Genomic DNA, 22678 nt, shown 5'->3' with positions numbered 1-22678 from the left:
GTACACGTCCATGTGTTTCTACTATATTTTTAAAAGGCTGTCTTCTTATTTAATTTCTTAAGAACTAGAACTTTATTAAGTTTATCTTATTTGTAATCCACTTCCTCGGACACTGTCTTATGTGTCCTCAGTTTCTGATTAGTTTTCTGTCACGATCATCTATGATTTTTAGATTGAAACATCTAATAGGACATTCTCAGAAACATGTGTGAGAAGAAGTGGATTAAAGATTTATCAGGAGCCTAGGATTTGTGAAAACATCTGGTGTCTCCATGCAAGACGACTAAAAGCAACAAGTAATCATTAGATTGCCTATCTCCTCTTCATTTCATGATTCTTGAAGGGTTTGATGTTGCTTCTCTCTATATAACCTATTTCTTTGCCATCTCATTTTGCCCAGTTTTCTATCTGTGATCTCTGTTTTGAAGGATACAGGAACCTAGTTAGTCTTCCTTCTGGTGTCTGCAACTTGGTGGGTGAGGTTGGTTCAGAGGTTTGTGCCCTTATCCCCTTGATCTGGGCTTTGATTGTGTTCCTATGACCAGAGCTTGCCCTGGATATTGAGGGGAAATTCCCCATTGCTCTGTGGTTTTCACTGCCCTCTCTGTGGTGATACCTGCTCCCTGGTTGGTGGAATAGAGCCCCAGATCTGTTTCTGAGCTGTGTTTCTGATCTGTAGTGCGAGGCTGTTGGGATTGGCACACACCCACTGGGAGAGAAGCCACTGAGTATTGCTCCTTTCATAATGTTCACCTCAGAGCGTGCTCTATGTGTCACCTTTTATTCTCCAGCAAGGTCTTGTGTAATCCTATTATTGGCACTGCTTTTGGCCCCAGCTTAAGCATGGGTCAGAGAAGGCAATGGCACCCCATTCCAGTACTCTTGCCTGGCAAATCCCATGGATGGAGGAGCCTAGTAGGCTGCAGTCCATGAGGTCGCTAAGAGTCAGACAGGACTGAGCGACTTCACTTTCATTTTTACTTTCATGCATTGGAGGAGGAAATGGCAACCCACTCCAGTGTTCTTGCCTGGAGAATCCCAGGGACAGGGGAGCCTGGTGGGCTGCCATCTATGGGGTCGCACAGAGTCGGACACGACTGAAGTGTCTTAGCAGTAAGCATGGGTTACCCAGCTTTTTTAACTCATATGCAAAGTGTATCATGAGAAATGCTGCACTGGATGAAGCACAAGCTGGAATCAAGATTGCCAAGAGAAATACCAATAATCTCAGATATGCAGATGACACGACCCTTAGGGCAGAAAGTGAAGAAGAGCTAAAGAGCCTCTTGATGAAACTGAAAGAGGAAGAGTGAAAAAGTTGGCTTAAAACTCAACATTCAGAAAACTAAGATCATGGCATCTGGTCCCATCACTTCTTGTCAAATAGATGGGAAACAATGTAAACAGTGACAGACTTTATTTTTTCAGGTTCCAAAATAACTGCAGATGGTAACTGCAGCCATGTAATTTACGGATGTTTATTCCTTGGAAGAAAAGATATAACCAACCTAGACAGCATATTAAAAAGCAGAGATATTCGCCTACAAAGGTCCGTGTAGTCAAAGGTATTATTTTTCCAGTAGTCATGTATGGATTTGAGAGTTGGATTATAAAGAAAGCTGAGCACTGAAGAATTGATAAGATACTGAAAGAGTAACTCCCCAGGTCGGTAGGTGTCCAATATGCTACTGGAGATCAGTGGAGAAATAACTGCCAAAAGAATGAAGGGATGGAGCCAAAGCAAAAAGAAAAAAATACCCAGTTGTGGATGTGACTGGTGATACAAGCAAGGTCAGATCCTGTAAAGAGCAATATTGCATAGGAACCTAGAATGTTAGGTCCATGAATCAAGGCAAATTGGATGTGGTCAAACAGGAAATGGCAAAAGTGAACATCGACATTCTAGGAATCAAAGAACTAAAATGGACTAGAATGTGTGAATTTAACTCAGATGACCACTATATCTACTACTGTGGGCAGGAATCCCTTAGAAAAAATGGAGTAGCCATCATAGTCAACAAAAGAGTCCCAAATGCAGTACTTGGACGCAATCTCAAAAACGACAGAATGATCTCTGTTTGTTTCCAAGGCAAACCATTCACTATCATGGTAATCCAAGCCTATGCCCCAACCAGTAACACTGAAGAAGCTAAAGTTGAACGGTTCTATAAAGACCTATGAGACCTTTTAGAACTAATACCCAAAAAAGATGTCCTTTTCATTATAGGGGACTGGAATGCAAAAGTAGGAGGTCAAGAAACACCTGGAGTAACAGGCAAATTTGGCTTTGGAGTACGGAATGAAGCAGGGCAAAGGTTAATAGAGTTTTGCCAAGAGAACGCACTGGTCATAGCAAACACCCTCTTCCAACAACACAAGAGAAGACTCTATACATGGACATCACCAGATGGTCAACACCGAAATCAGATTGATTATATTCTTTGCAGCCAAAAATGGAGAAGCTCTATACCATTAGCAAAAACAAGACCAGAAGCTGACTGTAGCTCAGATTATGAACTCCTTATTGCCAAATTCAGACTTAAATTGAATAAAGTAGGGAAAACCACTAGACCATTCAGATATGACCTAAATCAAATCCCTTATGATTATACAGTGGAAGTGAGAAATAGATTTAAAGGACTAGATCTGATAGACTGCCTGATGAACTATGGAATGAGGTTCGTGACATTGTACAGGAGACAGGGATCAAGGCCATCCCATGGGGAAAAAAATGCGAAAAAGCAAAATGGCTGTCTGGGGAGGCCTTTAAAATAGCTGTGAAAAGAAGAGAAGTGAAAAGCAAAGGAGAAAAAGAAAGATATAAGCATATTAATGCAGAGTTCCAAAGAATAGCAAGAAGAGATAAGAAAGCCTTCCTCAGTGATCAATGCAAAGAAATAGAGGAAAACAACAGAATGGCAAAGACTAGAGATCTCTTCAAGAAAATTAGAGCTACCAAGGGAACATTTCATGCAAAGATGGGCTCAATAAAGGAAAGAAATGGTATGGACCTAACAGAAGCAGAAGATATTAAGAAGAGGTGGCAAGAATACACAGAAGAACGGTACAAAAAAAAAAAAAAAAAGGCTTCATGACCCAGATAATCACGATGGTGTGATCACTGACCTAGAGCCAGACATCCTGGAATGTGAAGTCAAGTGGGCCTTAGAAAGCATCACTATGAACAAAGCTAGTGGAGGTGATGGAATTCCAGTTGAGCTATTTCAAATCCTGAAAGATGATGCTGTGAAAGTGCTGCACTCAATATGCCAGCACATTTGGAAAACTCCGCAGTGGCCACAGACTGGAAAAGGTCAGTTTTCATTCTGATCCCAGAGAAAGGCAATGCCAAAGAATGCTCAAACTACCGCACAATTGCACTCATCTCACATGTTAGTAAAGTAATGCTCAAAATTCTTCAGGCCAGGCTTCAGCAATACATCAACCGTGAACTTCCTGATGTTCAAGCTGGTTTTAGAAAAGGCAGAGGAACCAGAGATGAAATTGCCAACATCCGCTGGATCATGGAAAAAGCAAGAGAGTTCCAGAAAAACATCTATTTCTGCTTTATTGACTATTCCACAGCCTCTGACAGTGTGGATCACAATAAACTGTGGAAAATTCTGAAAGAAAAGGGAATACCAAATCACCTGAACTGCCTCTTGAGAAACCTATAGGTCAGGAAGCAACATTTAGAACTGGACATGGAACAACAGACTGGTTCCAAATAGGAAAAGAAGTACGTCATGGCTATATGATCACCCTCCTTATTTAACTTATATGCAGAGTACATCATGAGAAACGTTGGGCTGGAAGAAGCACAAGCTGGAATCAAGATTGCCAGGAGAAATATCAATAACCTTAGATATGCAGATGACACCACCCTTATGGCACAAAGTGAAGAGGAACTAAAAAGCCTCTTGATGAAAATGAAAGAGGAGAGTGAAAAAGTTGGTTAAAGCTGAACATTCCAAAAACTAAGATTATGGCATCTGGTCCCATCACTTCATGGGAAATAGATGGGGAAACAGTGGAAACAGTGTCAGACTTTATTTTTGGGGGCTCCAAAATCCCTGCAGATGGTGATTGCAGCCATGAAATTAAAAGATGCTTACTCCTTGGAAGGAAAGTTATGACCAACCTAGACACCATATTCCAAAGCAGGGACATTAATTTTCCAACGAAGGTCCATCTAGTCAAGGCTATGGTTTTTCCAGTGGTCATGTATGTATGTGAGAGTTGGACTGTGAAGAAAGTTGAGTACCAAAGAATTGATGCTTTTGAACTGTGGTGTTGGAGAAGACTCTTGAGAGTCCCTTGGAAGGCAAGAAGATCCAACCAGTCCATCCTAAAAGAAATCAGCCCTAAATATTCATTGGAACGACTGATGCCGAAGCTGAAACTCCAATACTTTGGCCACCTGATGCGAAGATGTGACATTGGAAAAGACCCTGATACTGGGAAAGGTTGAAGACAGGAGCAGAAGGGGACAACAGAGGATTAGATGGTTGGATGACATCACTGACTCAATGGACATGATTTTGAGTAAACTCCGGGATTTGCTGATGGACAGGGAGGCCTGGTGTGATGCGGTCCATGGGGTCCCAAGAGTCAGACAGGACTGAGGGACTGAACTGAACTGAATCACTCAGATGACTGCTAGGAGGAAACCTCAGTAATTGTAACTAGAGACCTGCTTACAACAGGGCAGCTGGTTTTTCTCTTAGGAAGTGAGTCCAGAAAGAATGAGGGAGACCTGAACCCGCATTGTCGTTTATAATATAACCACAGAAATGACATACTGTTACTCCTGCCAGAATCTGTTGATACACATATTGATCCTGTTAATTGTTGCTGCTGCTGCTGAAGTGATTATGTTCTACTTTTCGTCACTGAGGAGACACCTGTCTTCATACACTCACACAAAGGGCTTTTGAATTTTCCTCTTTTTTCATCTTGCTGAAAACAGCACGGCTTCCCAGAGGCAGCTCTCAAAATTTTTCTCTTTAGCCTTAAGTTGTGTGAAACATTAACTTAGAACAGGCAGAAAGCAGCTCTGCTCCAGAGGAAATCAGAGAGATTTACTGACATCAAAATGTAGAGAAAGGAAGCACAGCTGGACAGAAGAACCAACAGACCCAAAACTGACAGGGGCGGGGGTGAGGGGAAGCAAGGCTCCGCCCCCACTGGCCCCCTGCTACGTATCTGAGCTTCCGCCCTCGTCCCACCCTCTCCCCTTACATCCGCTCTCGTTGGCCTCGGCGTAGCGCATTCACCTTCCTCTGTACCGGATCTTCCGCCCGCGCATGCGCAGTATCCTGCAGACCCGGAATTGAGTTTAAATGAGCGATAGAGAGTTCTGGTCAGTTTGTTTGTATGTTTGTTTGTTTAAAATCTGGATTTCGAAAAATAAAAAATAATAAAAAAAATAAAATCTGGATTTCGTAGTCCCACAGCCTGTTGTCCTTCACACGTGGGTTTCCGGGGTCTCTGTGGACGTTCAAACTACCATCCCCATTTTCCCGTCCCCAGTGTGTCTTCAGATCGCGAGAAAAGTTCTGAAGTCCTTTAGCTTAGCTGCCGTATCCCTGGGGCCCAGGTCCGCTTGCTGTTAATATAGTTCTAGAGTCCATGTCCTTCTCTGGCAGTTCTGCCTTCTAACTTGTAGAGACCGCTGCTGAAAGTCCTGCATTGCCCAACCGCTAGGTCCCTGATCCACGAAGAGGTGAAGGAGGCTCTATTCTGTATGGAGTTTGGTCAGGGTCTCGCCTAAGGTTTGAAGGGTGGGTCTGCCTAGAACGTGTGGTTTTCACAGGAAGGGCCGCGAGTTCTGAAGAAAACAATAAAACTAAAAATATCTCGTTTGGTCTCTGTTCCAGAATCCCTCCTGTGTCAGTGGCCGTAGAGGATTTTGTTTTGTACCTGTTGAGATCCTCCCTCTGTGTGTGGCTGTGTTACAGGGACCTCAGTGTGTTTTTCGAAGTATTGGACAGCCTATTTTCAACACTCAGGGGTCACTTCCCAAGACTGATCTTACCTGAGAGTGAAGCCCAGAGAAAGAGGAAAGCAAGGAGTCAGAAATGACTCGTTTCGAGGTAAGAGCCATAGTCCTTTTGATTGTTCTGTCTGTCTTTCCTGAAATGCTCTTTTTTTGGACTTGATAAGCTCCTTAACTTCTGAACGGGTTTGTTTGAACTTACCCATAGTCTTCATCCGAAGGGACCCGTTGCCCTCCTGGCATATCGGTGTGTCAGAAAATCGTATCGCCAGCCAAAGAAGCTCACTCAAGCTTTTAAGTCCCGAGTTTTTATGGGGGTTTAGCTACATAGGCATGGTTGATAACATCTCCAACATTCTGCCCTCCTTAGAGGTTGGGTTGGGCTAATAAGCCCACCTGGCTAAAAGTCCCGTACCTCTAGTCACTTCATTGGTCTTTGTGAAATGACCAGCTTCACAACCTGAGTCATTCTCTTATTAAACTATGAGCCAACTTGTAAGTCCTCTTGTTAGCATAAAGTATCAGGGACAACGGAGAGTAATAAAGCCACTTCAGTCACTAAGGAAATTCCAAGAGGGGAAAAAACTTAAATTCCAAGAGTAAAAGCTAACTTTCAGAACCTGTGGACCAAAGCCTGCTAAATTCTCTTATTCTTTTGAAATTTTAATATTTATTTAGTTTTGGCTATAGTGGGATTTTGATGATGCACTTGGGCTTTCTCTGTTGTGATTAGGAGGAGCTACTATCTTGTTCTGGAGCTCTGGCTCTAAGGCACGGGTTTAGTTGTTGTATTAATAACTGGCAGGCTCTGGAGCAGGTGGGCTTCAGTAGTTGTGGCACACTAGCTTAGTTGCTCCGAGGCTTGTGGGATCTTCCCTGACCCAGGATGGAACCCGTGTCCCCTGCATTAACAGGCAGATTTCTCACCACTGGAGCATCAGGCATGTCCCTAAATTCTTTATTACACAACATTGAAACCTAAATCTTTCCTTTATGCCAAGTGGTATTTTTTCCTCTCTGATATTTGATGTTGCTTTGGAATACCTCACCTCTTACATGATTACAAAATATAATGTTGTGTTTCATCCTACTCTTTTATTGTTCAAAATAATGTCCAAGTCTCTCTTTAGGTGAGCTTCTTTGGCTACCTTGTAGCTATTTTGCTTCATTTAGTTTAAAATAATTTGAACTAGTTAATACAGTGATAGCTTCATATGTAACTTGGCAGGTTCCCTCTATTTAGGCTTTTTTGGTTTTTATATTCAAAATTATGTTAGCTCTCTAGATACAGCTGAGACTTAACATTTGAAATATCCATGTTTGTTTTGAGTTTGAATTGTTTTGAATTTGCAGTCACTGAAGTCTTTGTGTCACTACATCTTCCAATTAAACTTGTGCTTTTCAGAGTTTATCTCTGAAACTCAAAGTGTTTTCAAATAAATTCTCATGAGATCCTAGAAGATTCTCCATCGTATTTTTAATTGTTGTTCCTTGCTCTTAAAATTTTTAGATTATACAAAGACATCTTTTGTAAAAGTTCTTATTGGCATATAACTGTTTTACAATGTACATCAAAGAGAATCAGTCGCATGATGTATTTGAGCAAGGTCTGGGAGTTGGTGATGGACAGGGAAGCCTGGCGTGCTGCCATCCACAGGGTCGCAAACGGTTGGACATGACTGAGCAACTAAATTGAATTGAAGGGGGAAATTAATCATTATACTGACTAATATCCCCTCTTCATTTATTGGTTCCTGTAGGCTTTTATCTTGTTCCTGCCTCCACAGCATATTTCTCTGTATGATCATTTTGTGCAATTTTCTGTGTTTGTGTCCTGTGTAATGAAAGTTGCAGAATCCTAGTTTCTCCTTCTGGTGTCTGTCCCCTGGAGTGTGAGGTTGATCCACAGGCTTGTGTCCTTATCCCCTTGATAGGGGGGTGTGATTGCTGTTATTGTGACCCGAGTTTTCCCTGGATATTGAGGGGAGTTTCCCATTGCTCTCTGGTTGTCCCTGCCCTATTAGGGGCGGAGTCTGCTCCCTGGTTGGTGGAATAGAGTCCCCAGATCTGTTTCTTCACTTTGTTTCTGATCTATGGTGGAGGCAGGTGGGATTGGAGCACACCCACTGGGAGAGAAACCACTAAGTATTGCTCCTCTGGGGATATTCACCTCTGGGTGTGCTCTGTGTGTCACCTTTTGCACATTGTGTGAGTCTCATGTGACCCTGTGTTGACATTGCTTCTGACCCCACCTTAACCCTGGGTATGCCGGCACATGGCCCTGGGGTCTCTCAGATGTTGTTTTCACCACGTCACCAGCATAGATCCACTGAAATCAGGGGCCAGGATCGTATTCATCATGGAGCTGGACCCGTTGTGGTGCTGTGCGGGCAGCTCAGGCTCTGGCCTGGCCCAGTCCCCTCATGTATGAGCCCACAAAGTCTACAGCTGCTAAAGCTAAACCTGTTGTGACTGGGTGAGGGGGGTGGGGTCTGCTTTTCCATTCAGATGCTCTTAAGGGGCTGAGGTTACAAAGCCGGTTGTGGGTGTACAAGCATTGTTTGTGCAGCTGTGAGGAGAGATTTCAGCTTTTCTTCCTTAACCCTGGGGCTAGCTGTGCTTTCAGCTCCATCTGTGCATGTGGCCAACCCACAGGTGTCTGCTCCAGAGGCTTCCCCAGAGCACAGGAGTCTGTTGATGGTGGAGGAGGTGTGTAGGGGGAGGCTGTGGCTGGGGCTCAATAGAGCCGACCCGGGTGGTGGCCCTTCCTGGATGGTGGCGAGGCAGGGGCCAGCACAGAGGGAGAGGAGCTGCGGTGGGCTTCTTCTTTGGTCATCAGTCAGCAATGGTGCTATGCTGTATGGTGGTTCAGGCTTCTGCCACAACATCCCCATTTATAGAGCTCCTCCCTCTCTGTCTTTCCTGCAGGATGTCCCCTCACAGCCCACAGCAGTCCTCTGCCTGGGTCTGTTCTCCAGACCCCACATTCCAGCACCCAGCCCTTGTCTGCAGTGGTGGACACCCTCTCAGGCTGGGTGGGCAGGGCAGGGGTCAGTACCCTGTGTACAGGTCTCACTCTGTGCTGCTGCCACAGACTGTTGGCGTGTTCTCTTCCCACAGAGAATGAGGCTCCTCTTCTGTCCCAACTGGGGTCCCCCAGTGAGGGCCTTCCCTGGATGTGGAGACCTGACCTGTCTTCAGATTGCCCCAAGGTTCAGGTCCCACTGCAATTCCTCTCCTGTTCCTTTTCCTTCTACTTTTTCTCGTCTTATCTGTCAACACAGAAATCTTTCTTGACCTTTTCATTGTCCAAGGCCCTCTGCATGTGTTCACCAGGGGCTCTGTGAAAATTCTTCCATTTCTGATGTATTCTTGTTGTGTTTGTGGAGAGAGATGAACTCCCATCTCTGCCTGATCCTCTGGCATCTTGATCCTTCTGTCTGTTTTTTATTTTTAAACAAGCAAAGGAGTCATCATTTTTCTTTAAATCTTTAAGGATATTCATTGAGAATAGTAGGTAAAATAACTTGTTATTTGATATCTTTCAGCTCTGTCTCCTCAAGATACCCAGGATTTGATGCTAAAGAATCCAGGGTTAGAAGATGTATTTCCAAAAGCAAACCTAGGAAAATATGAAAGATTTCACCTCAGAACATTTAATGAATGACTGGGAACATACGAGGGCATATGAAAGACAGAGAGGGTGTTTATATGGACATAAAGAAACTGAGACAGTTAACATAAGGTACACATCACTGCAAAAAGAAATGAGCAATGCAAGTCAAATCGGGGAAAACACCAACTTCAGTCTTCAACATCTGATGAGAACTGTAAGTTTTTAAGAAAATATTTCCATCATTTTTTGAAACACATGTTCTCTGAAAGGAAACGTGGAAAGCCTGGAAGGTAGTCTAGTCTCTACTACAAATACTCATTCCAACAATACTCAATGTAACAGATTAAAAAATCATTCAAGCGTGTCTGAACACCGGAATTTTAAAAATGAGGGGGAAAACTCACAATATAATCAACTTGAGGGATCTGTGAGCAGGGGGTCATTATTCTTCCACCAACAGATATTTTTTCCCCATGCCAAAATGTATAATGTTGATGATAATGGAAGAGATGTAATCCAACCATCATTGTTTAATACATCCCATGATATGGTTAATATGGAAGAACTTTCCGTGTGTAATAAAATGAGTCAACCCTTCTGTAAGAGCGTCAGCCCCAATAATTGCAAGAGTATTTATGATGGAGTGAGAGGGTATTCAGGCAATAAAACTGGGTATAAGGTTGAAGGAGACTCAAACCTTATGCAACATCAGGGACCTGAATCTTCAAACAAGGATTCTAAAAGTAATAAATGTAGAAATATCTTTTATCAGATGTCAGGTCTTTCTCTATATAAGAGCACTCATACTGGAGAGAAGACTTACAATTGTAGTGAATATAGTAAAATTTCTAATCACTCTACAGAACTTGTTCAACAGCAGACTATCAGAATTCACAGAAAGAAAACTAGTGTAAGATATGTGGGAAAGTCTTTGTAACTCATCCGATAGAAGTAGACATAGGAAAATTCATACAGGAAGGAAACCTTTCCCATGTACAGAATGTAGGAAAACATTTATCTTTCACTCACATCTTACTCAACATCAGCGAATTCATACTGGAGAGAAACCTTACAAATGTACAGATTTATTTGCAAAGCCTTTAATCACAACTCAACACTTTCTCAACATCAGCGAATGTATACTGCAGAGAAACCTTATAAACATACAGAATGTAGCAAAGCCTTTATATGTTGCTCACATCTTACCCAACATCGGCGAATTCATACTGGGGAGAGACCTTATAAATGTACACAATGTGGCAAAGCCTTTAATCAGAACTCAGGTCTTATTCAACATCAGCGAATGCATACTGGAGAGAAACCTTATAAATGTAAAGAATGTGACAAAGCCTTTCATCGTCTCTCACTTCTTACTGGACATCAGCGAATTCATACTGGGGAGAGATCTTATAAATGTAAAGAATTTGACAAAGCCTTTATCCGTTGCTCACATCTCACTTGACATCAGCGAATTCATAGTGGCAAGAGACCTTATCATTGTACAGATTGTGGTAAAACCTTTATTCGGAGTTCAACTTTAGCTGCACATCATCGAATCCATACTGGGGAGAAATGATACAAATGTAAAGAATGTGGCAAAACCTTTATTACAAGTTCAAGTCTTACTCAACATCACCAAATTCATATGGGGGACAGACGTTATAAATATACAGAATGTGGCAAGACCTTTATTAACAGTTCTTGTCTTACTAAACATCAGCGAATCCATACTGGGAAGAGACCGTATCAATGCACTGAATGTGGCAAAGCCTTTAATCGGAATTCAATTCTTACTACACATTTGCAAGTTCATGCTGGAGAGAAACCTTATAAATGTACAGAATGTGGCAAAGCCTTTAGTCATGGTGGTCATCTCACTAAACATCTCAGAACACATGCTGCAGAGTGATGATACAAGTGATGGAAGGCGTTTGCCCTAAATATACATCAGAAAACAAGAATTTATACAAGAAACCTATGGAAATGTAACAAATATGTAGAAAAGTAATCAAAAATCAAATTGAAATAAATATCAGAGACTGCATACTAAAAAGTATTTCATCAATCATCTTTTTTTTTAAATTTTCTCTAGTAGGAGAATTACTGTATAGAGAACAATGCATAGTTTAAAAACATAGAAAATGGATATTTTAGCTAGGATCATGAGACGAAGGTTGATTGTTAGAAAGCTACACTTTATAGCAATGTGTCTTTGTTTACAATGACTTGATTTGAGATTGGTTGAAAAGCAAAATGAATGTAATTCAATGCTCAAATCCATACTATGCTTTGTTTCTAGTGTGAATGAAAACAGGTTTTTGACGGTTTATGCTTCAAAGATTATCCTTTTTATGTTGTGTTGCAACTATTTCTATCTATTCTCCATTAGAAGATGAAGGATACCTTAACGTAAAATGTACAATGAACATCTAAATGGAGGTGTTTGTCATTGATATGAAGTATCCTGCGAGGTTGCCCTAATGTAAGTGATCATGTAATCTTCCAATGTATTAAAGTAAGGCAGAAGATGGTTCTATTTTTTTAAATATTTATTTATTTGGCTGCATCAGATCTTAGTTGCAGCATGTGGGATCTAGTTCCCTTACCAGGGATTGAACCCAGATCCCTGCATTGGGAATGCAGAGTCTTAGCCACTGGACCACCAGGGAACTTCTCCAAAAGTCGGTTCTAAATTTTCAATAGTTATATCACTTGAGTTGTAAGAACACAATCACAGTTCACTACAATATTGATGTATCTTTATAATATCAGCATAAGTGAAGTATATGACTTGACAATGTTGAAATAAAGACAGCGTCTGTAATAACCTAGAAATGTATTAGAACCCTTTCCAAAAAAGGCATGTAATTAGTGTATTTCTTGTTTACTGTTTCCTAGGCTTTGTTTTGAAAGTCATAAAAATAATGATCCTCACATCCTTTTATCAGAAAATGAGTATCTTTCTCTGTACTTTTAATCTGATTTAATCATGGATCATACTGCGGCAATGGCACCCCACCCCAGTACTCTTGCCTGGAAAATCCCATGGACGGAGGAGCCTGGTGGACTGCAGTCCATGGGGTTGCGACTGAGCAACTTCACTTTCACTTTTCACTTTCATGCATTGGAGAAGAAATTGGCAACCCACTCCAGTGTTCTTTCCTGGAGAATTCCAGGGATGGCGGAGCCTGGTTGGCTGCTGTCTATGGGGTCGCAGAGTCAGACGCAACTGAAGCAACTTAGCAGCAGCAGCATATTGTGGATTGTAAAATGTTTGATTTCAACCTTGTGTGACATTAATACATGGTTATTAATAAAAGTGAATGGTTTCTAGTGTTTCAATTGATTGTAATGAATGAAGTGTTAAGACTGTGATCAGCAGTCTTACTCAACCCCAGGGTCTACTTCAAAGGCCCCCTTCAATGACACCCTCACAGAGTTCACCAGAATCCTGCACGTCTTGGTCTGGGATCAATCCACCTTCAGTCTGCGGAGCCCAGAGCACTTCACCCAAGGTCACTTATAAGCCTGAACCCTACGTACTAGCACTTTCTGTGCCTGTTTCTAGCCTTGACCTCCCACAATGTCCCTCAATGCTTGCTATGAATTCTTTCACAAACTCACCGGCTTCAATTTTCCTTTTTTCTTCTGTTGAACTAAGACTTTACATGTGATCATTTTAGCAAATGTAAATTTAACAAAGTCACAGGAAGAATAATTAAAAAGCGTGATTGCAAAATTCTGAACTAAGATTCATAAAATTTTACCCCATGTAAAATTCTCAGCACGTCTCTCGTCTGGGCTTAAAGGAACTGTTTTCTCATGCCTTTGACATACATTGAATGCAATATATAAATATCTGAAGGTACATACATTAGCAGTGAGAAAACTAATATAGAATGTGCAAGTGTAGGAGTTTTAGTGCATATTTATTTAAAGAATTTGGGAATGATAGGTCAAAAGGGAGAATTTCAGCATTGCAGATGATTTACCAAGAACTTACAGATTTGGCAACTAATCTGTTTTGTCGACTTTTCATAGAATTTATTTCCTTACATGTCAGGAGGTTACATTTGTTAAGGAATTTTCCACACTGTCCTCCCTAGTGGCTGCACCAGCTTCCATTCCCTTCAGTCATGTAGGAGGTTCCCTGATCTCCATAGCCTCTTCAGCCTTTATTTTATCTTTAGTGGGCATTTTGATAATGGTTATTCTGACTAGAATGAGGTGATACCTCATTGTAGTTTTGTTTTCCATTTCTTAATAAGTACTGATGTTGAGTGTCTTTCATTTGCATCTTGCCCATCAAAATGTCTTTTTTGGAGATATGAGGTCTTGGTCCAATTTTTGATTGAGTTATTTTTGTCCCTGATATTTTAAACATTTTAAAAATTTTTGTTGCTGTGTGCAGGCTTCCTCTAGGTGTGCTGCATGGGCTTCTCATTGCAGTGGCTTTTTCTGTGAAGCACGGCTCTAGGCGTCAGTAGTTGCAGCACACAGGCTCAGTAGTCGTGCTGCACAGGCTAAGTTGCCCTGCAGCGTGTGGAATATTCCTGGGCCAGGGTTCAGCCCCATATCCCCTGCACTTGCTGGCAGATTTGTATCCACTGTGCAATTGTTTTAAAATTTTTTGTAAAAATAGAAGTTTTTTTTCTTTTGAAATGTATATACTTTTAGTTTTTGAGTTTTTTAATCTTTTTAAAATGTTTCCATTGAAGGATAATTGCTTTATACAATTTTGTTGTTTTCTGTCAAACATGAACAAGAATCAGCCATAGGTACACCCGTGTGCCCTCCCTTCTGAGCCTACCTCCCACGTCTCTCCCCATCCCACCTTTCTACATTGTTACAGTGCTGTGTTCCTTTCTGCTGTACAACATTGTCAATCAGCCATAAGTGTTGAGGCAGTCTGAGTGCGGGTTGGAAAAGGATTTCCAGACACAGGGCATTTCAGAAAGGAGTGAGTTTATTAAAAACAAAGGGCAGAGATAAAGCAGGCACTGTGAGTACAGTGGGCCCACATGTGCACAGACCAGGGGATGCCGACAGTTTCCATGAGCTAATAGCCAATTTTTACAGCCTCAAAGCAAAATTGCTGCTGGATGGTTGATGTTAGGTGATTGGTTGAGGCACTATAGGGTGCTTACTGGAGTGGGCATCTTTGCCCCACTGGGAATCAGGAAGCCTGGTATGACTATCAGTGGGCTTTTAAAAAGGTTTCAGAGGGGCTTAGTCAGCTTTGAAAGTGTCCTTGATTCTGAGCTCCTCTTCTGTGTTCTTGGTGCAAGGCTTCACATCTGTGGCCTTGGGGCAGCACGCCACAAATAACAGTAGCCATGATCTGTATTCTCTGTGTTGATTGTGTCCTTCCACTTGGCAGTCATTTAAAATGGAAGCAAAATACTGAGAATCATGCTGAAGATCCAGCAGAGGATACTGAAGGTGCCCACATATTTGGGAGCTTTTCTCTTAAGCTCTGCCCACCTGGAGTCACTGGGAATGATGATCACCTGAAAGGCACTCAAGAGGAAGATGGTGCCAATGGACACATCTCTGCCAACTCTTGGAACGGAAAAAGCAAGTGTGCATCCAAAGCTGCCAGTGTTACAGGAATTCCTTTCAAATGAACAACTAAGAGTTTGGCGAGAGTCACGTGCTTGAGAATCCAGTCTGTGGACCGACATTTGCCTCCTGCGAAATAAAGGGAGCAAAAATGGTAAACAAGACAGAAATTCCCCATAATCCCTGCCGTAGTCTACAATAAAAAGATCACTCCTATTGCCAAATCCTCGGGGGCCATTCTGTCAAATCCCGGGAACTAACAATCTTCTTCTGAGCCAGAGAATCCTGCATGAGAAAATGAGGCAGAACTCTGTACCATATCAACTGGAATTGATACTCTTAAGAAGCCTTCATTTACCTTAGATGCCACTGAAAAAGAAGTATTTATATTTCTTCCTGTAAAACAAGTGTCTGATATTTGAATGTGTAACAGTGAAAAAACTTAAAGGAATATCAATGTGGATTTAAAAGTCATACCCTGGTGGTTCAATGGTAAACATTCCACCTGCCAAGCAGGAGACAAGTGTTCGATCCCTGGGTAAGGAACAAATGAGTGTAATATCAGTAAAGATATCATGATTATATTCTAAACTACACAAGATGATTTTTAAGTTCACACAGGGTAAAGATAAACTAAGAGTAAAAATATTCAGGAAACAATATTAAAGCATACCATTTATTTACAATAAATGAAAGTTTGATAATAAAGTAGAAATAGGTGGATGTGAATTGATAAGTTCAGTGCAATGGTGGGAAGGAGGATAAATACTGCATTACAAAGCAGTAGTGAAAAGATGATTTTTTTTTTTTTTTCAACAAATAGTGAATCAAAGTTTTTAAAAATCTTGGTAAAATGCCAGGAGCCAGCACGGGAGTTACCACCCATGACAAAGGTCATGTGGAGAGGATCTGACATGCAAAGGTGAATCAGAACTCAAGAGGCCCCCCTGGACCTGCCCGAGCATCTACCCCAAAACCAAAATCTGTATGTTTTACTATTTCTCAACCTTCACCAACTCTTCTGACATTAACAGGGGGCTATCCCCGACCACCTTTCTCTAAAGAAAATCAATTTAGAGCTCTAGTTAATAAGTCTCCTGGGCATAATAGGAATGTTTCAATTCAAACCCCTCTGATGACTTTCTAGCTTGCCTGACAGGTTTGTTCAGATTCCTGCAGCTACACATGTGATTGTTCACAGCCTCCCAACCACAAGAGGCAGGGAAGCTTAAGACATTCTAACAATGCAGAGCTTCTCAGAGAGTGAAAATTGTTAGAAGAGAACTAGTAGAGGATTTCTTTGTTGAGCTGATGCTTGCTGCCAAGTTTCCATATCTCTTACCTATTGTGTCCCTGGGACTGTGTTGATTAATCTAGTTGGTATATAGAAATGTAAGTAGTAGCTTTAATGTTTGTAACCTTGGACACTTGGGTTAATTCTTTTCTTGTTATAGCCCACCACACTTTTGCCCTATAGCAATGCAACTTTATCTAATGCTTTCAGAGGGTGGTGCCTGACTTTAGAATAATCACCTTTAGAGAAAAATAAGTTTTCTGAAGAAAGGGTCATCAAATGTTAACAGGCCTCCTGGCCAGAAGATGATGTAAATCACCTAAAGCTTTTGCACATGATAAGTTTGCAGAAAGAAAGCCTGGCTTCGATAACGATCAAGCACCGCTGACCTTGCATGACTCTACCCCACCCCCATTATCCTCTATGCACAACTTAAGGTATAAAAACTACTTTGGAAAATAAAGTGTGGGCCTTGCCCACCAAAGCTTGGTCTCCCCATGTCGTTCTTTCTCTTTCCTTTTCCTTTTTCAGGCTGATTCCCTGCAGCGCAGGGGCCCTCTGTGTTCACTTTCCTGCCTGGGCTTCTAAGACCCACTCGAGAAGCCGCCTAAGGCGGGGCACATTCAGCTATTCGAGAGGGTGTCTGCGGCCTACATGAACACAGCAAGTCTTGTGCTGGGGCTTTATTGGCTTTCTGCGTAAACCAAGGAATATCAGCCTCTTTTCTCTCCTCTATTTTCTTAACTGCAAAATTCTTTCTTATCCCTTTATTTCTCTCAGTCCCTGACGCCGTCCTCCCGAGGGAATCCCTGGATCCAACCGGGGCTGGACTCTGGCTGTAAAACATACATAAGTTAAAATTATAAAAATAAATAAAATTCATGTCTATAATACACGTTTATATACATCAAAATTCATGCCAGGATGAGTATTTTCATGGAACCATAAGTAGCAATGAGCCTAATACAGGTTACAGATTTGTAAAAATGGAAAGTCTTTTTATTAAAAAGGTGAAAAGTAGAACTTAGTTCAGTTCAGTTCAGTTGTGACCACTCTCTGCAACCCCATCGAATGCAGCATGCCAGGCTTCCCTGTCCATCACCAACTTCCAGTGTTTGCTCAAACTCGAGTCCATTGAATCAGTGATGCCATCCAACCATTTTCATCCTCTGAGGTCCCCTTCTCTTCCTCTCTTCAATCTTTCTCAGCATCAGGGTTTTTTTCAATAAGTTAGTTCTTCTCATCAGGTGGCCAAAACTATTTGAGCTTCAGCTTCAGTATCAGTCTTTCCAATGAATATTCAGGACGGATTTCCTTTAGGATTGATTGCTATGATCTCCTTGCTGTCCAAGGGATTCTTGAGAGTCTTCTCCAACCACAGTTGAAAAGCATCAATTCTCCAGCGCTCAGTTTACTTTATGGTCTAACTCTCACATCCATACCTGACTACTGGAAACACCATAGCTCTGACTATACAGACCCTTGTTAATAGAGTAATGACTTCAATTTTTAATATGCTCTCTAGGTTGGTTATGGCTTTTCTTCCAGGAAACAAGCGCCTTTTAATTTCATGGCTGCAGCCAATATCTCTAGTGATTTTGGAGCCCGAGAAAATAAAGTCTGTCACTGTTTGCATTGTTTCTCCACCTATTGAAGTCCATCCCCTGAAGTGATGGGACTGGGTTTCATGATCTTCATTTACTGAATGTTGAGTTTGAAGCCAGCTTTTTCAGTCTCCTCTTTTACTTTCATCAAGAGATTCTTTAGTTCCTCTTCACTTTATGTCCTAAGGGTGGTGTCATCTGCATATCTAAGGTTATTGATATTTCTCCCAGCAATCCTGATTCCAGTTTCTGCTTCATCCAGCTGCGCATTTAGCTTAAATACTAAATACTCTGCATTTAAGTTAAATAAGCAATGTGAGAACATACAGCCTTGATGTACTCCTTTTGAAATGTGGAACCAGTCTGTTCCATGTCCAGCTCTAACTGTTGCTTCTTGACCTGCATCCTAATTTTTCAGAAGACTGCTAAGGTGTTCTGGCTTTCCCATCTCTTTAAGAATTTCCCACAGTTTCTTGTGATCCACACAAATGCTTTAACATAGTCAATGAAGCAGAAGTAGAGGTTTTTCTGGAACTCTCTTTTTCTATGATCCAAGAGATGCTGTCAAGTTGATCTTTGTTTCCTTTGCCTTTTCGAAATCCAGCTTGAACATCTGGAAGTTCTTGGTTCACATACTATTGAAGCCTGGCTTGGAGAATTCCGAGCACTACTTTACTAGCATGTGAGATGAGTGCAACAACTGTGCTTCAGTTTGACCATTCTTTGGCATTGCCTTTCTTTGAGATTTGAATCAAAACTGATATTTTCCAGTCCTGTAGCCAGGGCTGAATTTCCCAAATGTGCTGGCACATTGAGTGCAGGATTTTGAACCTGAAACTCCAATACTTTGACCACCTGATACCAAGAGCTGACTTATTGGAAAAGACTCTGACACTGGGAGGTATTGGGGGCAGGAGGAGAAGGGGACAACTGACGATGAGATGGCTCGATGGACATGAGTTTAAGTGAACTCGGGGAGTTGCTGATGGACAGGGAGGCCTGGCCTGCTGCAATTCATGGGGTCTCAAAGAGTCAGACACGACTGAGCGTCTGAACTGAACTGAATTTCAAATCACAAACTAATCTGTTAATTAATGTGACATTAAAAGTATTGAGTGGAAGTCAAGATATCTGAAACATTAATATATCACATTTAAAGAAAATGACATTTTAAGAAAGTGATTTTTATTTTGTAAAATGAAGTTATACAACTATAAATTTTGAGAATATTTTCAAATCAGAGAATAGGACACACTAGGCTTTTATGCCTGAGAGCCGCCATCTGAAACCCATTTCTGAAGTTACTTTTGGAAAATGGTCTGACACAAATCACCCAATTATGGATGTTTTGTATAGGAAACAATGTCTCTGTTAAGCGCTTTATAAATTCCAGAGTCAGAGAAGGTATTTCTACTGCTTTCTGGTAGTTCAGATGGTAGAGAACCTGCCTACAATGCAGGAAACCAGGGATCGATACCTTGATCAGAAAGATCCCCTGGAGAAGGATATGGCTAGCCACTCCACTATTCTTGCCTGGAGACTTTCATGGATAGATGAACCTGGCTGTCTACAGTCCATGGCGTTGCAAAGAGTCAGACACGTCTGATGGACTAAGCACACTATTGTCAAATGTATACACTGTTTCTAATAAATATCATTCCTATAGATTTATTGCTCTTGGGGGTACTGTTGGCACACATATCATAACCCCCAAAATGTATGATTTCTGTAAGGTACTCCATGATTTCCCATATATCTCTGCAATTCCAGTCATCAGTTATACTAAGCATTAGGTTTCATATCGCTTGGATTCTAAAATAACAATCACTGTCAAAAAAAATTACACTGTGATTGCCTTGGTGGTCCAGTGACTAAGACACCTGGCTCTCAATGCTAGCTTCACCGAGGGAGGGGGTGGGGTGGGGGGGTCAGGACTTGGGGGAGGTGCCTAGGTTTGATCCCTAATCAGGGAACTAAATCCCATATATAACAAGTAAGATCCTGTTGCTACTTCTGCTAAGTCACTTCAGTCGTGTCTGACTCTGTGCGACCCCATAGACGGCAGCCCACCAGGCTCCCCGGTCCCGGGGATTCTCCAGGCAAGAACACTGGAGTGGGTTGCCATTTCCTTCTCCAATGCTTGAAAGTCAAAAGTGAAAGTGAAGTCGCTCAGTCGTGTCCCACTCTTTGCGACCCCACGGACTGCAGCCCACCAGGTTCCTCCGTCCATGGGATTTTCCAGGCAAGAATACTGGAGTGGGGTGCCATTGCCTTCTCCCAAGATCCAGTACAGCCAAATAAGTAAATATTTTTCAAAAAGAATTACACTAAGATATGTTAGGAGGCATTGCGAATTGACATCTGGTAGCATCTAATCTCCCTTTAATAGCTCTATTACATTTTTTGAATTATTCTTCCTTCCAGTGTTGCTTTGGCACTGCATTACTTTGAGTCAGAACACTTCATTTTTCCTGAATGGTCACCAACCCAGACTCCTGAAAGCACCTGTTTCTTGCAGATTCTTGCTCACAAGCTGAAACAGAAAATACTCACTTGGTATTCTCACATAGCCCGGATATTGGGTTCAGAGTATTGGTCATGTCAAGCTGCTCCTGTGACAGGGAGGGAGGCAGCCAGACCCCTAGATAGGGGTTTGTGATCCTGTGACCTCATGTCCCCTCAGAACTGCAATTATCTTTTCACCTGTATCTGCGATGTGAGACTGGCTTGGAGAACTGAGATTATTTGTGAAAATCTTTATTGCTCAGTTGCTAATTATAAAACAACAATTAAAAGTTTGAACCGATCATCTCCAAAGGGACTCTTGAAATGCTTGAGGAAGGTTCTATTCCCTTTGGTCCCTGGATATAGACAGGGACTCTCAAGGAACCTGTAGTAAATACTGAGGTCTGACAAAGGAAGGGAATTTCATGTGTCTGCTTGTATAGTTTGTATCCATGAGAAGTGTTTCTACCAAAAACGAGTTATTTCCTATTCTTGAGACCACTGAACTGTGCCTCCATTAAGATTATGAGTAGACAAATGGAGCCAAAGCACCTGAGAGGGGTTTTCAAGAATTTCTCCATCTGTCATTTTACAAAGGTGAAATGTTCATACCTCATTGTCTGAAATGTCATAGAACTTCTCAAAAGTATCTTGAGGCAAATACCCCCTGTTTATAGTTAGGATTCAATGTCTGATAGATAGAAATTCCTGCATAATTTCCACTGTAGTCTGCAATAGCAGTACACCTTAGTGCCAACTCCCTAGAGAATATTCTCCTAGTTCTTCGTGACCAAAGTCATATTCAGAACCAGAGGTTCCAGCAGGGAACCGTGAGATTTGACCTACTGATACTTTTATCATGAAAATCAGTATCAATATCCTCTACTTAGAATTTGTCCCCACTCACAGATACTTAAGAAACATATTTTCTTTTCATTTTGTTCACACCCCAAAACATGTGGGATCTTAGTTCCCTGGCTAGGGAAGGAACCGCAATGCTGCATCGGAAGGTGGGGTCTTAACCACTGGGCTGCTGGGGATGCTCCTAAACACATTTTCTTTAATAAGTAATTTATTACCTTGACATACATTTTTCTTTATATTGTAATGATTAATGCTTTCTGTGTAAGAAATGATTAAAACTTCAACTCTGAGATCTTAACTCCCCGAGTCGGGATTGAACCCAATAACCTGCAGTGAAAGCACAGCATCTTAACCACTGGACTACCAGGGAAGTTGCTAATCTCACATTTAAAGAGAAAGGTGTACTCTCCTGGGATACAATGGTCTGTAGGCCCCTCACTATTTTTCCTGTCTTGTGTTAGCGCTTCTCCAGATTATCCTTTCAAGGACTGGGTGAAGAGGAGGAGGTTAGGAAAGAAAGCCAACAGTGGGGGAGGGTGTTTGGGAAGCTAAGTGCAGAGCAGTCGATGTGATCCACGCGTCCCATTTCCCTAGATTCCTGCCCACTTTTAGCACAAAAAGTCCTGCTTCTTGGGAACGTGTTCAGTCCTGGAAGAAGCAGGGCAATTGGTTGCTTCAGAAGCAGCAGCAACAATTAACAGAGGCAATCTGTGTATCAACAGATTCTGACAGGAGTAACGGTATGTCATTTCTGTGGTTACGTTATAAACGACAATGTAGATTCCGGTCGCCCTTTTTCTTTCTGGAATCACTTCCTAAGAGAAAAGCCAGCTTCCCTGACGTAAGCAGGTCTCTGGTTACAATTACTGAGGCTTCCTCCCAACGGATTTTCTGACTGGTTACATTCTGCTTTTCGTCACGCAGGAGACACCCATCTTCACACACACACACAAAGGGCTTTTGCATTTTCCCCGTTTTCAACTTGCTGAAAACATCTCGGCTTTCCACAGAGGCAACTCTCAAAATTCTTCTCTTTTGCCTTAAGTTGTTTGAAACACTAACTTAGAACAGGCAGGAAGCAGCTCTGCTCCAGAGGAAATCAAAGAGATTAAAGGCATCAAAAGGCAGAGAAAGGAAACACAGCTCGACAGAAGGACCAACAGACCCAAAACTGACAGGGGCGGGGTGAGGGGAGGTAAGGCTCCGTCCCAACTGGCCCCGCCCATTAGTACCTG

The 22678-nt window shown here is 41.8% G+C and overlaps 1 protein-coding gene and 1 pseudogene across 3 annotated transcripts in view; both read left to right on the top strand.

The window, feature by feature from the left end:
- Positions 1-9766, top strand: part of LOC102402095 (zinc finger protein 724) — a 56980-nt gene extending 47214 nt beyond the window's left edge. Inside the window, exon 4 of one of the 3 annotated variants that reach the window (XM_044931489.2) lies at positions 9547-9766. In XM_044931489.2, the coding sequence (XP_044787424.1) occupies positions 9547-9665 (119 nt within the window). In that variant the 3' untranslated portion in view covers positions 9666-9766. Of the gene's footprint in view, positions 1-5879; positions 6009-9546 lie in introns of those variants that run through there. The other 2 variants (XM_044931491.2, XM_044931488.2) reach the window with 2 other exon arrangements.
- A 923-nt stretch (positions 9767-10689) lies between these two features.
- LOC123465119 lies at positions 10690-12642 on the top strand (annotated as a pseudogene).
- The last annotated feature ends 10036 nt before the right edge of the window (positions 12643-22678 follow it).

Source organism: Bubalus bubalis, chromosome 18, assembly GCF_019923935.1.
Source record: "Bubalus bubalis isolate 160015118507 breed Murrah chromosome 18, NDDB_SH_1, whole genome shotgun sequence".
Taxonomy (NCBI): Eukaryota; Metazoa; Chordata; class Mammalia; order Artiodactyla; family Bovidae; genus Bubalus; species Bubalus bubalis.
Note: the sequence above shows the minus strand (reverse complement) of the source record. Positions and strands in the feature narration are given on the sequence as shown.